At 55.1% G+C, this 16,859-nt stretch overlaps 1 protein-coding gene across 1 annotated transcript in view; it reads right to left on the bottom strand.

Annotated features, from left to right (window-relative positions):
- KMT2D (lysine methyltransferase 2D) overlaps positions 1–16,081 on the bottom strand; it is a 38,427-nt gene extending 22,346 nt beyond the window's left edge. Inside the window, 20 exon segments of the mRNA XM_040488262.1 lie at positions 42–263; positions 912–959; positions 1,061–1,170; positions 1,263–1,427; positions 1,606–1,787; positions 2,555–2,659; positions 3,297–3,407; positions 3,759–3,872; positions 4,353–5,461; positions 5,551–7,197; positions 7,336–7,481; positions 7,691–7,848; positions 7,988–8,102; positions 8,202–8,367; positions 8,669–8,831; positions 9,003–9,112; positions 9,238–9,461; positions 9,641–9,767; positions 10,310–10,395; positions 14,890–16,081. Coding sequence (XP_040344196.1) covers positions 42–263; positions 912–959; positions 1,061–1,170; positions 1,263–1,427; positions 1,606–1,787; positions 2,555–2,659; positions 3,297–3,407; positions 3,759–3,872; positions 4,353–5,461; positions 5,551–7,197; positions 7,336–7,481; positions 7,691–7,848; positions 7,988–8,102; positions 8,202–8,367; positions 8,669–8,831; positions 9,003–9,112; positions 9,238–9,461; positions 9,641–9,767; positions 10,310–10,358 — 5,071 coding nt within the window. The 5' untranslated portion in view covers positions 10,359–10,395; positions 14,890–16,081.
- Between the last annotated feature and the right edge of the window lie 778 nt (positions 16,082–16,859).

Here is a 16,859-nt window from a genome sequence, read left to right as displayed (position 1 = left end):
CTCCCACTACTTGGGCACTCCCTGAGATTCCCCAGCCTGACCTTCACCCTTGAGCAGCTCGTCAGCATCCAGGTCCCCATCCTTCTTGTCATCAGGGCCAAGGGCATCTGAGGGCTCAGAACCCTCTAGCCCTGCCTCCCCTGGGAGGCCAAGCCGTCCTCGCCGCTGGCGCCGCTTGTGCAGGGGTGACATGGTCAGGTTACGCAGCACGGCCATGCCAGTTTCTGTCAGCCACACACCCTCAAAGCGAAAGTATTGAGGCTCTGCACAAAGGAGAAGAGCATGTAGCCCCTGGATGGAGGCCCCAGAGAAACCAGAACTCCCAAGTTTCAGCCTAAGTCCCCAGCTGGGACAAAAGCAGCAAAAGATGGACCGAGGTGAACACTGGGGAGGGAGGGCTGGAGGGGACAGGCCACGAGTGGGTGCTAGCTGAGGCCTGAGTTCTCCATCAGTGACCCAGAGGGGTTCACAGAGACTGCTACTACAGAAGCCTGACTTTGCTCAGGACTCACACTAGTTCACCCAAAGAATTCACTAGCTACCCAGGCCTAAGAAGGCCCCTACTTGCCAATGCCAGCATACAGTGCCCACATCATGATGGAGGAGGAGAGGCCCTTTCACTGAGGCCCCCTTCACTGAGAAGAAAAATCTGTGTTCTGTGCTCTCTGGAGATGAGATTCTGCAAAGGCCACATTGCCTAGTGGAATGAACTCTGCCTGGGAAAATGGAGGCCTTGGTTCTCATTATAACTTTACTACTAACCTACTGGGGGTGACCTTGAGCAGGCCACTCAACCTCTGAGGATCTTAGTTTCCTCCTCTGAAAATGAGGAGGTGAAGTTGGGTTGGAGCTGGACTAGACAGCGTCTAAGGTCTCTTCCAGACTTGGCATTCGGGATTTCTGTGACTCACCTGGCTCTTTCACCTTCATAGGCACCAACTCTGGAGGAGCAACAGGCGCTATGGAAGAGACGGGCAAACCAAGGCAGCTTGAGGCCCTGTCCCAAAGTAAGAGCCCTGCCCTGACCCCTGCTCCCCTCTCCCCAGCACCTGGTACTCACCAGCAGGCTTTACCACATAAGGCTGGCAGGAGACACAGTCAAAGCCCTCGTCGGCCGCCTGTTCCACGTCATCCTCTGTGAAGAGGCTCTCGCAGCCAGCATGCATCCACCTGGAAGAAGGGAAACAGGAAGAAATAAACCCAGACAGTGCAAGGCTAAGAACAGGGAAGAGGAGACCCATATAAGGGGAGGACACCCTCACCGTTCACAGTGGCGGCACTGGATTAGGAGGTCCTCTTCCACATATGGGGCATGACAGATAGGGCAGGTCACCAGGCTAGCGCAGGGCCCGCAGTGTGTGTAACTATTCTGCCATTCACAGTGGAAGCCAGGAGAGGCAGCCCCACACTGCATACAAGACACACACCTGGTGGGGGCAGAAAGACAGACCCTCAGTACCTAGCCTCCCCAAGGCATCCAGAGACGTCTTCACTGAGAAGCAAGCACCCAGCCCAGCCTTCTAAACCCAGCCTCTGTCACGTCAGCAACATCGCATCCCTCCAACATCTCCTGCCCAGGCCGCTCAAGATCCCAGGTCTCCCTACCATTTGCACTTCCAGCCACCCTTGGGCACGGTGAGCAGTGGCGGGTCCAGGCAGTATGTGTGGTAGCTAATGTCACAGTCATCACAGAGCAGGAGGCGTGAGGGGTCCGAGGCCTGGCCGCACACCTCACACACAATGCACTCCACACAACGCCAGCCCTTTAGCAGCATCACCTTGGTGATCTGGGGCAGAAGATGGCAATTCTTCAGGGTGTGACGTACAGGAGAGGGAAGACTTCTTAGGGGAGGGTGGGACTTACGTGGGTAGGGCTGGAGGACCTCAGTGCTCAGGCCAGACCTCCATCTGAACACAGGAAGGCTACGTAGAGCACCTCCATCCCCAAAAGTAGTGACTCTAAACTTAGGCTCCCAGGGATCTCTGCTGATCAGAGAATGGCCTCACCCAGCCACTACCTCATTACAATCTTTTACTAGCCAAGTCCCCAAAAGACTGTGGATAGAATTAGGTTGTATCTCCCCCAACATTTCTTGAACGTTTAGAACCTGCTATCGCTACAAATTAGTGAATGTCAGCAGTGAGTTCTAAATCAGCATTAATGAAAACCCCAAAACAAGTGACCACACTTGGGTCAAAAACACTGCTTTCTCTTTGCAGACTTGTGCTTATGATTTTGATTTTATATTTTATCTCCAGGCCATGTAAAGTTTTCACAACTCAGACGATGGATTAAATTATACCAATCATGATCTACGACAAAGAAACTTAATAAAGACCGCCATGATTTCCAAAGTACTTTGCCCCAAGATGAGTTTGTAACCACTAGTGACTGACAAGTAACTTCCATGACCAATGGCCATTTTAAGCAAACAATATCAATTATACTCAAATTAAAATTTTTTAAATAAAGTAGTGTGACCAGAATGGGGGCCTAATGTAAGAAATAACTGACCCCATTTCCCAGTCCAGGCCTCTTGGGCCTTGAACTCACCTTGCTGTTGACACAATAAGGGTGATAGCACTGAGAACACTGGGAACAGGCGAGGAGGTGGCCCTCTGCTCCCCGTCCAAAGCTGCCACATACCACGCACATGTCCTAGAGAAACACACAGAAACCCGAATGTCCAACCTGGCCTCTTCAATCTCACTCAGTCCCAGCAACCAACTACAACACTAATCTGAAAGGGGGGAGTCAAGGAACCAAAAACCCACCCCCCATTGTCAGGACACTTAGCTATCACGGGCCTGTTCCTTCCTATCATGCCTTGCTCATCTGACCAGGGAATCTGAATTGGTACATCCTGACATGGGTAAAAGGAAGGAGAAGTGAAAGGAAGGTAAGAAGGATATAGACTGGTCAGGATGAGAGAGTAACATATCTGACAAAATTCTATCAGCTTTGAGATGATTCAGGTGGGAACATACATTAAATTCCCCAGGCTATAAGCTTCAATAGGGCAGAGATCATTTCTGCCTTTTTTACGGCTATACCCCTTGCTCCTAGCTCACTGCCCAGCCCAGAGGAGACACTAAAGAGAAATTTGATGGATGGACAAACAAACGAACAACATGATCCTGATTCACTGTGTTTTCTCATTAGCTGGGTATCCCCAGAAGCAGGTCCTCAGTTTGGTCTTCCCCATTTACCCTCCCACCAAAATATGCCCAGCCAACATTGGGTCTGCCAGGTCTCAGTGCTGAGGATGGAACTATACCACAGGCAAGTACAGTACCTGCATTAGGACAAACTTGTCTGTGTTGGAGAAGAGAACCACAGTATTTTGCATGGTGTCGTCATCGTCGTCTTCTTCCTCTTTGCTGGGAGAGCTATCGATATCAGCAACCTTACAGGCAGAGAGTTGTGGCAAGTGAGGCAGCTAAATCTGCCCCCACTAAGCCGCTCTCCTCTTTGGTGCTGGGGGGGAAGGAGGCGTGAACCCCTGGCTAAGATGAAGGCCAGGAGCCAGGACTAAGAAGCAGAAGAACACCCCAGCTCCCAAACTTGGCCTCAGCCCAACAGCAGAGATTTCAGAGAAGCCTGGGGGCCAGGTGGACAGAAGCACAGACATAGCTGGACAGGCCCTAGACTAGTAAGCAGGTAGGTGGGCGTGCAGGGGACTGGCAGGATTTAAAGGGTGTTTAATCTTGAAAGGGCCAGCTGAAGCATGTTTGGGAAATGGGAAGCCTCTCCTTACTACCAGAGTCTCAATGGAAGAAGTAGTTGATTTTAGCCGGGCCCGTCCTCTCCCACGTCCTCCATGTGCTCCTCCACGTGGCCGGCGTCTTCCTGGGAAACTACTGCTGCGACCCTAAGTGAGGGAAGAGGACGATTACAACAGCAAGTCAGGAGTTTGTAATCCTGTAGTGTACTGGGTCTACAGCCTCAGGGGGGAAGGGAAGAGATGAACGGACAGAGCATGACGGGTGATAAGGCCCAGGAGTCCTACTCAGGGCAGGGGAAAAGCCAAGCTCTCTGTGACAGGTAGATAGCTCCAGCTCAAACCATGCCCCCATCCCAAGGAGAAAGTGACCAACATGGCACAATGAGAAAAACACTGGCTAGAGAGACCTGACTTTCTAGTCCTCATTCTCTTACTGGGTAACTACGAACCCGGGCACTTCACTTCCCTCTCTATGTATCAGTATTTCCCTTAACAAAGAGGATGAATAAAGGATCCCTGAAGAGTCTAGGATTCAGTAAACCAGGTAGAAAGCTATCCGTGACATAGGATCACACATCTGACACTGACATCACATTGACCACAACCAGCGGCTGGATGGCCTCTCACCTGTTTGATGCGGGAACGAGCTGGGGAGCTGCGCCGCCTCCCCTTGTCCCCCTCAGCTTTGCCTCCGCCAATAGCTGTCCCAGCATCACACAGTAGCGAGTCGTCAGTCTCTGGCAGCGAGTCAGTACAGAGTCGCAGGGAGCCCTCATCTCGGGCTGGACTAACGTCTGTAGATACCCCCAGCTCCATGGACAAGGAGCCGCCCCCTTCGGGGTCGGGAGAGCCTAGCAGGGGCTCGGAGCCAGGAAAACTGGCACTGGCATCACCCTGGCTCAGATTGGAGATCTCATTAACGATGTCGGATTTGATGAGAGTGGGTGGGGTAGGGGCCACTGGTGCACGTGGCTCCTCTTGCTCTTCACAGGGTGAATTCTGCCCTGCCTGCTTGCATTCTGGGCCATAGACCTCCATAGGGGTCACAGGGGCCAGCTCCTCGGGGTCCAGGAGCACAGGGGATCCCTTAAGTTCACTAGCCAAACTGCCAGGGGTCTGTCCAGCCTCTGGCTGTGAACCAGGAGTGTCAGTCCCATCCAGAGGGGCTGTATCTTCCCCCAGACCGGAGAAGTCATCCAGAGCTGGGGCAGGACTAGGTGCAGGGCAGGAAAGGTTACCCATGGGGGAGGGGAGAGGACTAGTAGGGCTGGGTTCCAAGGCTGGGCACTCAGGTTCTGGGACTTTCTCAGTCTCCATCTCATGTGGCTCAGCCTCATCTGAGACCTCCACTGCCTTCTCCATGGGACTCAGTGGGGAGGGAATGGACAGTGGCAGAGCAGGAGGAGAGCACTGGGAAGGAGGGGAGTTTTGGGGAGGCAGGGAATGCTGCAGGAGTGGAGAACACTGAGGGGGAAGGGGTTCCATCAGGATGGGAGAAGCTGGTCCCATTGGGGAGCCTGGAGATGGGGGAAGGATCATAGGAGGTACAGGCTCAGGGTCAGTGCAGTTAGCTTCTGGTGGAGGGCTGATGGGTGTCTCTAGGATGGGGGCAGCCAATGGCGACTCAGGATCACTGTCCCCTTTGGCACCAAAGGGGTATTCTAACTCCCCCAAAGGAGACAGGGCCGGCGGGGCCACAGCTGTAATAATGGGTGAGAGTGGAGGAGGAAGAGGATCTGGAAATAGAAAAAGGGAGGCTCTTAGATTAGATGCACTATAAAGAATTAAGACTGTCCCAGACAAAGGGGGACTAACATCCCCTTACCTGGTGGCATCAGCTGAGGTGACAAGGATGGCTCCCCGGATGGGGACAACGGCAACTCCTCAGGTAGAGGGGACAGAGGTGGTTCCCCAGGCTCAGACAGGGCCGGCTCTCCAAGCAAGGGGGATAAAGGTGGCTCCCCAGGTGGGAGGAACAAGGGCAATTCCTCAGGTGCAGGGCATAGGCCTGGCTCCTCAGGGGGCTCTTCAGGTCGAGGGGACAGGCGCGGTTCCTCAGGCTGGGGGGACAAGCGCAACTCCTCAGGCCGGGGGGACAGAGGCGGCTCCTCAGGCTGGGGGGACAGGCGCGGCTCCTCAGGCCCGGGGGACAGGCGTAGCTCCTCAGGCACGGGGGACAGCTGCGGCTCCTCAGGCAGGGGGGACAGGCATGGCTCCTCAGGCTGGGGGGACAGGCGTGGCTCCTCAGGCCGGGGGGACAGGCGTGGCTCCTCAGGCCGGGGGGACAGACAGGGCTCCTCAGGCCGGGAAGACAGACACAGCTCCTCAGGGGCAGGGGACAGGCATGGCTTCTCAGGCCGGGGGGACAGATGTGGCTCCTCAAGCGGAGGGGATAAATGCAGCTTCTCAGGCGCAGGGGACAGGCGCGGTTCCTCAAGTGCGGGGGACAGGCGCGGCTCCTCAGGCCGGGGGGACAGACAGGGCTCCTCAGGCCGAGGGGACAGGCGCGGCTCCTCAGGCCGAGGGGACAGGCGCGGCTCCTCAGGCCGAGGGGACAGGCACAGCTCCTCAGGTCGGGGGCAGAGTCGTGGCTCCTCAGGCAGTGGCAACAAGGATGACTCCTCTAGCGGTAGGGTCATGAGCAGCTCCTCCGGGGGCGGAGAAGCAGGTGAGTCTTCGGGTGGTGGGGAAGCGGGTGAGTCCTCAGGCGGCGGGAATAGGCGTGAAGCCTCAGGTGGAGGAGACGTGGGAGACTCCTCGGGCGGTGGGGACAGGGGAGATTCCTCAGGCGGTGGGGACAGGCGTGACACCTCAGGCAGGGGGGATAGGCATGATACCTCAGGCGGGGGGGACATAGGCGAGTCTTCAGGTGGTGGGGACATGGGCGAGTCCTCAGGTGGTGGGGACAGACGTGATGCCTCTGGTGGTGGGGAGAGAGGAGACTCCTCTGGTGGAGGGGATAGGGGTGATTCTTCAAATGGTGGGAACAGACGAGATGCCTCAGGTGGTGGAGACATGGGTGATTCTTCAGGTGGAGGGGACATAGGTGACTCCTCAGGTGGTGGAGACAGGCGAGATGCTTCAGGAGGTGGGGAAGTAGGCAACTCCTCAGGTGGGGGGGACAGGGGAGACTCTTCAAATGGTGGGGACAGGGGTGATGCTTCAGGCGGTGGAGACAGGGGTGTCTCGAGTGGGGGAGATGGGGGGGACTCCTCTGGTGGAGAGAACGGTGACTCCTCCAGTGGAGAAAAGGGTGATGACTCAGGTGGAGGAGACAGAGGAGACTCCTCAGGCGGTGGAGAGAGGGGTGATTCCTCAGGTGGTGGGGACAGGCGCGATGCCTCAGGCGGCGGGGATGTGGGCGATTCCTCAGGTGGTGGGGACAGGGGCGACTCCTCAGGTGGGGGCAGCAGTGGCATCTCCTCATTTAGGGGGGCCTCCAACTGGGGCTCAAGTTGGGCCCCTGCTCTCCCTGCAGACATAACACACTATGCTCCCACCTAGCCCAGCTCTACTCCATCAAAAATACAGGGTTTAAGGCAAAGCAGAAACTGTCCCTTGTCACAGAACAGACAGGAATTATTTTCAGGAACCCTCAAACCCTACTCACCTAGTGGTTTGGCTTCACATTGCAGGGGCCCCGGTTCCTTGGGTTGCATAGAGGTCACGTGCCCACCCTTTGGCTGCCCTTGGCATGCAACGTACAGAGCTTCGGGCTCATCAGTGGGGGTATCACCAGGCTCTGGGGGTGAGAACCTGCAGAGGGTACAGGGGAGCAGGCACCAGGGCTCTCATCAGCTATCAGCTCCTAGACAGCGTGCTGAGGTGAGGCACGAATGCTACGGATCGTACTGCCCACCTTGGGGCTCCCCTCTCAAAGTCGACTTGCTTTAACACGGCCCCTGCCAGTCTCAATACCTCCAAACTGCGTAACTTCCCAATCTCCTTCAGTCCATGTTACTTACCTGCTACAGACAGGGGGATGCTGCTCAGCCACAGAACTGACAGGCTGTCCTCCTTGGGCTTTGTGACAGCGGTGACAGAGCGAGTAATTCTCAAACCACTCAGAGTTGGGATTCAGCTCTGCTGAGCCTGCCCCACAGGCCCGGCATACCCGGCATGCCTAGGGGAAGTAAGCAGGCAAAACAGGCACTGGTCAGAGAGCAGACTGGAGGAGAGCACAGGACTCATCACAATGGGGAAATGAGGTGTGACAGGTGGTAGAATTAGGGAGAGTAAGGCAGAATCAGAGGGATAATCACCTTGCACTTCCAAGAGTGAGCAGGCAGTTCCTCCATTGGTGGTTTTAGGCAGAAGGTGTGGTATCCTTTGTCACACGTCTCACAGACCAACATCTTAGAGTCATTCCCAGGTTTCCTGCAGGCACATAGGGCACATAACAGATCCTTCCTGCCCTCATTTTCAACCCTAACCTGTGCTTCACCTAAGGCTTCTCTCTTGCCCTCCTATTCTTACCTGCAGGCTTGGCACACTTTGCATTCAGGGCACTGCCAGCCAGCACGTTTGCGGGCAGTCAGAGCAGTGTCCAGGCAGGCCCCGTGATAGTGATGCCCACAGCTGGTACAGAAGAACAGGTCACACAATTCCCCTGGTCCCTCACATACTGCACAACGAGCCTCCTCTAGCATGGGAAGAGACAAAGAAGATGGGTCAGCTATGGATTCCTTGCAGGACTCAGCACAGTGCTCTCTACGTAACAGGCATTCCATAGACACAGAACGAACAAACAACAAATAGTTACTGGGTATTTGCCCAATATACGGGAGACACTCTTCTAGGCGCTGCAGACACCGTGGTAAACAAGGAAAAGTCCCTGTGCTCACAAAGTTCACATCTCTTTTAGTGGGGCATAAGTTCACACAAAAACCCCAGGCACACTTGGCCCCTTATTTGCCCTGTGTCCAGAGGGTAGCACTTCTTACCCAGATGTGCAGCCCCCTCACTGTGCTCCGGGCATAGCAGCTGCAGTGTTTTCATGGATAAGAAGGAACCGCTGGCAGTCGCACAGGGGAAGTGGTAAAGCCGTGGACATCCGGGTGAGCGGCAAGGGATGGAGGCACCGCGCCTGGTGCAGTGGGAACAGCGCTGCCAGGGTGGAGACAAAGTGTCAGTGCTAGCCGCTCTCCCCAGAGCAATAGGTCAGGCACTGGCTCTGCCTCCGTCTAACCACTGCCCTTCTCATTCTAGCCTCTCAGAATCCCACCAGCCCTGCTCGCTCTACCCTGTGCCTATGCAATCCCTTGGCCCCAGCCCCACCTGTGAGATCCCTGAGAAGATGGCCTTGTCCACACCACATAGTTCTGGGCCCTCCTGCCCCCATACGCCTGCCGACCACGCAGCACACCAATGGTGAGCCCAGCAGGACCCTTTATAATGGAAAAGGATAAACAGAAAGGAAAGAGTTAGCAGAAAGGTAATGACTGGCTCAGGACCACCCAGTCCCTACCCCCTTTTCCTGCCCAAGTCAGCTACCCCACCTCTCCTCACTTACCGCCAGGTTCTCCTAGGTGGGCAGGTGTCAGGCCCTCAGGGAAACCAATCTGTGACAGGTCCTCACAGGGCAGCGCTGCCTCGTTGGGCCCTGGATTCCCCCCAGGGGACGCCACTGGACACTGAGGCCAGTCAAATGGCAACTCAAAGCGCCGTAGCTCCCGCTGCCCATGTACACTGGGCTCCCCGCAGTTACAGAGAGCACAACGCCGCACCGGACCCCCACTGTGGACACACAAGCGTTAGTACCATGCCGACCGCTGCCCAAAGGCACCCCTAACATCCCCATGATTTGGCATGCCTATGATTCCCAAACACTCATCTTCCTAAATCTTCCTCCTTGAAAGTCCAGACTCTCAAATCAAATCTTTGTGTGGCTTTACATCCTCATTTCCCCAAGTTACCTGCAGTCCTGGGGAGGCTCCTGAAGCCTAGGACCTCCAGAACTGGGCACAGAGACCTCCCCCACATGTGGGTTGGGAAGGTCTGGCTCAGTGGTGCCTGACTCCTCAGAGGCTGCAGGTCCATCAGCTGAATGAACAGAGAAGCAAGCATCAGCCATCATCTTCTATATAGTACTAGTCTAGGCAAACCATAAGAGACTCTTAAATGCACAGAACAAACTGGGGGTTGATGGAGGAGAGGTGGGGGGGCAGGGATGGACTAAATGGGTGATGGGCATTAAAGAGGGCGGTTGTTGGGATGAGCACTAGGTGTCATATGTAAATAATGAATCACTAATTTCTACTCCTGGAACCGATACTACAATGTATGTTAACTAACTTAAATTAAATAAATAAATAAATAAATAAATAAATAAATAAATAAATAAATAAATAAATAGATAAATAAATAAATAAAAATACTAGTCCACTGATCAGACCCATGAGATTAACCAAAACCCTTGGTGAATTACAGTGATGGCAATTTGACTTTTGCTCCAAAGAACAAAGTCCTTCAATTACCTGTCTATTAGACAGACTTAGCTCCTGTCTTTGTGCCAGGGCCAGAAATCTAAGGTTGCCTGGGAAGGGCAGAAAGCTGCCAGCAAACCCAGAATTTGCCCTACTCACCTGCCGGTTCTGAATCTTTATCCTCACCAGGCGGCTTCTGGCTGTCCATCCCTCTCTCCGACTGGGCAGGGCCCTCTCGGGGAGACCTGTCAGAGCAGAAAGAAAGATCTACATGTCTAGTAAGTCTCCCCACTAAACACTTTCCCTAGCATCCTAGGAGGAAGGCAGCTATTGGTAACTACTTTACAGAAAGCAGAGCAAAGCCATACCTACAAAATCCTGTTCTAATGACAAGGAAAAACTTTCTCCCTAACCCTTACCCACTGCCTACTTCCTCCCCAGATAAACACATACCCTATTCTCCCGCTCTGGATTCTCAGGAGGTCCTCTCCCCTTTCCCACTTCCTACCTCCTGTGTCAGAGTTCCCAGGGCAAGAGCATCCAACTAGAAGCACATCCAAGCTATATCTAGTACTGCCCTTTGCTTCATGTCTGAGTTCTTGGTTTCTGGTGTGCCCTATTCCCTGGCCTTTTTCTTCAGATCTCAAGTCAGCTACCATCCCAGAGGTACATCAGTGCCAACCCAGGGGTAGCCATAACCCAAGAAGTCTGAATCCAGTCAAAATCCCTCTCCCAGAGACAGAGTCTGCGGTCTTACAGGGTATAGAATACATTACTGGGACTAAAGCCTAGCTATGGATGGATCTCCTCCACTTCCACCAGTTTCAAACAGGCGATCCCAAACACAAAAGAAGAAACTCCCCAATTTCTACCCACGGCCCATCCAAATCCAGCTCAGGCCCCCTCCCACCCCCCCTCCCCTGCTGTGACTGAGCTCAGGATCTCACCCAGCCTGAAGGCCTCAGGTCGTTGCCCTTAGCAACACTAACTGCCCTTCCTCCTCAGAGGTCCCTAGTAGTTAACAGAAGTGGGCCTTAGGAGTTACTGAGCATGTGTAGCTAGGCTTGAAGCTAGGCATGCTGGGAGTTGTAGTCTCAGGAAGCACACTGCCACTTAGAGGAGTTCTAAACCCGGGAGGACACAGCATAGCAGAGTAGCTTCCTTCCTCTTCGGTAAAGCAGGGTTTCCACACACACTATGGGGGTGGGGGGGGTAACGGTCCCCTCTTCTAAGATACGCCTGACTATATATACCAGAGCCAAATGAAACAATCTAAAGTTACACCTAAGAAGGTTGAGACCCACCCGTTGAACATATTTTCCTAAACCTCAGAGAGAACTAAGCAGAGTACAGAAAAGAGAAAAGCAAAGTTGTAGAGGTGAGGAAGAAGAAAGTCATCTTACAGAAAAAGGGAGAGGGGCGCCTGGGTAGCTCAGTCGGTTAAGCGTCCAACTTCGGCTCAGGTCATGATCTCATGGTTTGTGGGTTTGAGTCCTGTGTTGGGCTCTGTGCTGACAGCTCAGGGCCTGGAGCCTGCTTTGGATTCTGTGTCTCTGGCTCTCTCTGCCCCTCCCCCACTCTCTCTCTCTCTCTCTCTCTCTCTCTCTCAAAAATAAATAAACATTAAAAAAAATTTAAAAAAGAAAAAGGGAGAAAGAGATAGGTGCCAGCAGCTCTAAATGGGAGGGATAGGGGCTTAAGCAGAGAAAAGAAAGTATGTTCTTAAGGAAGCTGGGGGCATGGGAGGAGGGAATCCCTAAAACAGAACTCTAAATAAAAGTTTGAGAAATTTCTCTCTCCCACCTTTTCCACTCTTATTTAACCAGAGGGACCACACCAACCTTAGTAAGGATAAGCCTCTCTTCCCAAACCAACTACCCCAGTGGTCAGCCACTGGGATTGTGTGACTGGGGCAAATGAGATGGGGGAACCCTCAAAAGTGCCTAGGACTGATGAATCAATTACCTAAGAACCACAATATCAGTTCTCTTCCCCTGAGCTCACACTCCATTTTCAGAGACTAGCAATGCACCTTCTTTGACATACCACCAGAAAAGAAATTTTGTTTTACTTTTTTCCCTTCATACTTTCAGAATCTACCAGATTGGGAAAGTGAAGTATCACCTGATACCTGTTACCTCCATTCCCTGGTCATCTCTTTCCCAAACCTGCCACACAACCACACCTGAAAGAAAAGTCGGGTGGTCATCTGGCCGGCCCACAGAAAAGCTGGTCTGGAACTTCAAGGGGCTCTTAGAAGCCACTGTTGGGAAGTAGGGGTTGGAGGTCAGGGTACCAGCCAGCCCCCTCTTCCCAAGCAGTCGTTCAAGGCCCGACCACACCCAAAGACTTCAAAGTTTCCTAAATGTGTTCCTTACCACTACATACCCGCAAAGATCCTCTACCAGCTCTGCTCTCAAAAGTTGAGGCCAAAGGAGTCACAAACAGTAAGAAATAAAAAGCAACAGTGATAATACAGCGGGTGGGAGGAGGACTGCTTCACACAAGGCCAGAGGGACAAATTCCTCTGCCCTCCCCCGAGCGCAGCCCTCTCAAGCTGGTAAGGCTGGCACTGCTTGGGGAGATACAGAAACCACCTTCGTCAGCCTTGGAAGACAGAGTATCAACATCTTCCAAAGCCACAGCCTCATTCATGGGGACATGGAAGATAGACCAAGTAGCACACAGTAGAGTATCCTCCAAGCTGTGCCAAAAACAATCTAGGGGCACCTCCAAGAAGCTGGGGCTCCATTTCTCTACCCCTGCAGTCTAGCACCTGTGCCCCAATGCCAAGTCCCAGTTGCCAGGCCCCTGAACACAGCTAAACAAATAAAGACCACAGGTTCCCCCATCCCATCATTCACAGCCAGAAATCACACACACACATACATATATACACCAAGGGTTTTTCCCTGGATCTAAATTGGGTTAATACCTAGCCAGGCTTCCTCTGGGGAACGAGAGATCCCAAAGAAGTACAGATCTAGGAGGTAAAATTGTGCTGGCTTCCCTTAGCCCCAGACCTAAGAGGCCCAAAACAGCAAAGAAGACAGGGATTCATCTCAACCCACTCTCCTCCCTGACACCATCCCAGACCAATAGTTTTAACTCTATTTTCCCAGCCAATGGGGAAATGGAAGCTTGGAGAGGTGAAAGGCTGAAGTAGGCCCTTGAGTGAACAGCTCTTCTGTAGGACTCAGGACTTCCTGGTTCCCAGCCTGAGAATCAAACCACACCTCTCCCCACCCCCATTTTGGGCCAGCCCTCCAGGAAGAATCCAAATGGCAACACTGGGCCCGTCGACCCTCCGGACGGTCTCTGGGTCATCCTGGGGTCAGCCACAGCTAACAAGGAGAGGTCCCTCCTAAGGAAGCTCTTTGGGGACACACAACAGGAGGGTCCCTTCAGAGGCAGCAGTGGCAGAGAGCATGGGTGACAGCTAGCCTTACTCTACCACCCCTGTAGCACCTCTCACCTCAGGGTTACCACCCAGAAATCTTTCAAGGGCAAAACCCCTATTTTCTCCAAGATCAGACTGGAAGAGATCTAACCTATGTATGTTGGAGAGGGTGGAGTGAGGGAGCAAAACACACTAGCCAAATCCCTGCTGGGCAGCATGACAGCTGTGAGAGGGGCTGTCCCAGCCCAGGGCTCAGAGGCATGAGGCTCATGCTGCACCTTCATGCACTCACATACACACCCCTTCTCCCCAACACCTCCTGCCAGGGTTGGAAACACAGGCTTTGGCTGAAACAGCTCTTGATCAGGTCATTTCTCCTCCAAAGAGGGACAGGCCACACTATTCTGTAGGCTTAGGACAGGATCTGAGGACCAGTTAACATTCCCTAATTGAAAAGGGTTTGGAGAGGTCTGGGAGGGGCCTATGGGATTGGCCAGGACTTATGGGCAACCAGCTCTCCACACTAGGCCCAGAGAAAGCGGGAGACAAAAGCCATTTTTTTGCAGCCCACATTCGCAGGGAGCAAATCTCAACGGCCTACTCTATAATCCCCTAGAGATTATGTCCATCCCCAGAGGAGGGGAGGCAAAGCAGGCTAAGACAGCACTAGGCCTTGCTGGGGTCACTTTGTCAGGCAGGGGCAGTTTAAAGTTGAACAGCAAGGCCAGAGCTGCCCCCAGCCCCGCCTCCTTCTTGCCCCAGCCACCCCCTTCATCACACTAGTTAATTTCCACACACTCTCCCTTTGCACAGTGAAATAAGGCCTGGTGAAATATCTAGGGTTCCTGGAGTCTCCCAGAGACTGCTCTGGGTGCCCGGATGGGCAAGAACAACCTTAAAGTCCAACCTGGCAGTAAGTCTGACCTGGCAGTGGCACTCTATCCTCCCTCCCAAAGTTGTTCTGTTCCCAAGGCCCACAAGGAACCCTGAGGGAGAAGCAGCCAACTGGGATTGGTGCTGGCATCAGGGCCTGGGTCCTAGTTTAGCAGAGCTCCCCCCAACACAAAAATAAACAGGCAGAAAGGCGATCTGGCCAGGTTCCCAAACTCCCGTGGTTCCCTGAACCCCCAGTCTTTAAAGAGGCACACCCCAAGACACCAGGCCTCGGTTCTGCCCCGGCGACTGGCTCAGGTTGCCTTGACAGACACTGCCAAAGGAACCCTCCTCAGCTCTGGCACCCCTTTCTCCAACCTAAAGGCCAGCTCCGGCCAAGATAGTCCATCTGGCTATGCCCCCAGTCCAACCCTTTCTGGGCCCTGGCCGGGCAGACTTCACTCACCTCTTCACAGGGCGATCCAGAAATCCTCATCCGAGAACATGGCCAGAGCCCGGGCCGCTCCCCGACCTCCAACCGCCAGAGCGATCACAGCCGCCCCCCGCACGGGGGGGCTTAGGGGGGCCAAGAACGGTAAATCCAGGTCGGAGTGGCCACCCTCCTCCCCCAAAAAAACGCAAGAAGCCAAAGAAGGGTTCTCTGCCTCGGGTTCCAGCAGTTTAGGTTTCCATGGACAGCCCCAGGGCGGCGAATCCCGAGCGGACACAAAGAGAGCACCGGTGGCTTTGATCTTGGGCGAGCAGGCTCCGCATCCGCGTCGCCGGGCGGCCTCTTAGTCCTAGGGCCGGGCCAGCGCCCCGGCCGCCCGCGCCGGGCTCGGGCGGAACGTCGAGGCTCTCCAGATGGAACGTCGAGGCGCCTCCCCAGCAGCCCGGAAGGAATGCCGCGCCGCCCCGCGCCGGGCCCGGATGGAACGTGAGACCCTCGCAGGAGCGCCGAGCCCCTCTCCCCGCCCGGGCCGGCGCCCCGGGGCCGCGCAAGCTACGGCGACGCGGAGCCGGCGGGGCCGCGGGGCTGAACCTGACACACACCCAGCGCCGGGCTCCTCGACCCCGAGCGCTCACCCTCTGAGGCTTCGAGCCCCCCACCTTCTGCTCCCCCCCGGGGAAGGGAGGAGGGTAGGTGGGCGAGGAAGAGGAAGGGGCGGGCGGTGCGAGCCCTCTGCCCGCTCCCCTCCGGCCGCTCCAGGCCCTGCGCTCGCCTCCCTTCCCCTCTGGCCTCGGGAGCTGCCCCGCCCCCGGCCTGGCCGGCTCTGATCGGCGGCACCCCCTCGACCCCCGGCTGGCTGTGATCGCGGGGAGCCTAGAGGTGCATGGCCCAACCCCGGCTCCCGGCACCGGGGGGTCAGGAAACTGAGCGGAAAGTGGGGAACGAGGCAGCCATTTGCAACCGGAGAGGAAAGTAGTGCAGCGCGGCGCCGCTCCGCCTCCCCCCCCCTCCGCCTCCTGTTCGGCCGGTAGGGTGGTTCCTGCGAAGGGGCTATTTCCTGGCCCGAGATCTCGGCAGCGGTCGTAGAGATTCAGGAAGCCTCCGGCGCAAGATCCGGGGGGCTCTTTTGCCTGGGGAACCCCACTCGAGAAGCGGAGAAAGGAGAAGACGCGGCCCTATTTTGTGTTGGAGCGGAGCGGCGGAGGGATACGGCCCTTTCGGAGGAAAGGCTGTGACTCTGCAGTTCTACGCACACGCTGTGGGATCCCTCCGCCTCGGGTTAACCCCGACTGCGCCGGGCCGGCCGCTGTGCAGACACGTGGGAATGAAGCCCCCCTCCTCTGCGCCCCGGCCCCGGACCTGCCTCCTTCACTGACCGGCTCGTGAAACTAGGACTGCGGCCACTTTCTAGTTCCGTTCCCTTGCAGTTTTCAGTCCCAGAAGCTCCACCAGCCTCCTTGCCTTGGCCAGGGGCAATCTTTCCCGGGAGGGGGATGGAAGAAGAGCCAGGAGATTGGTCGCTGCTCTGCATCCTGGGAACTGGAGTCCGCAAATGGAGAAAGTGAGGCACGGCGCCTGGCGCTGCAAAGGGTGGGTTCTTGCCACGTTCGGGGGCCCTAAGGAAAGCGGTACGAGTCCCTAGTCGTTCGTTGTGGCTCTCAAACCCCTCCGTGAGGAAAGAAGACTCAGTGCTACCACAATCACCACACACACCTCCCCCATCAAAACAAATGTGGAGTTTCCTTCCTTTCCCCGGGTGCTCCCACCCCCACCCCTAGTCTTTCTCCCCGGACCCTCAGGGCCTGTGTCCCCTTTTTTAGGAAACAGATGGGATGTACCTTGGAGCCTTTCTGCTACCTGGCCGGAGTGCTGTTACTCTAGACAAGATCCCAAAACACTACTTGCAGGCATTCCCCCACACACCCCCGTAAGTCTGGGTGAGAAAGGATTGGAAAGCCTTTTCTGCATTAGCTGTAACCACGGGA

This window comes from Herpailurus yagouaroundi, unplaced genomic scaffold (assembly GCF_014898765.1).
Source record: "Herpailurus yagouaroundi ecotype Mexico unplaced genomic scaffold, PumYag 166, whole genome shotgun sequence".
In the NCBI taxonomy this organism is placed as follows: domain Eukaryota; kingdom Metazoa; phylum Chordata; class Mammalia; order Carnivora; family Felidae; genus Herpailurus; species Herpailurus yagouaroundi.
The sequence above is the reverse complement of the archived record's forward strand: the minus strand, read 5'-3'. Positions and strand labels throughout refer to the sequence as shown.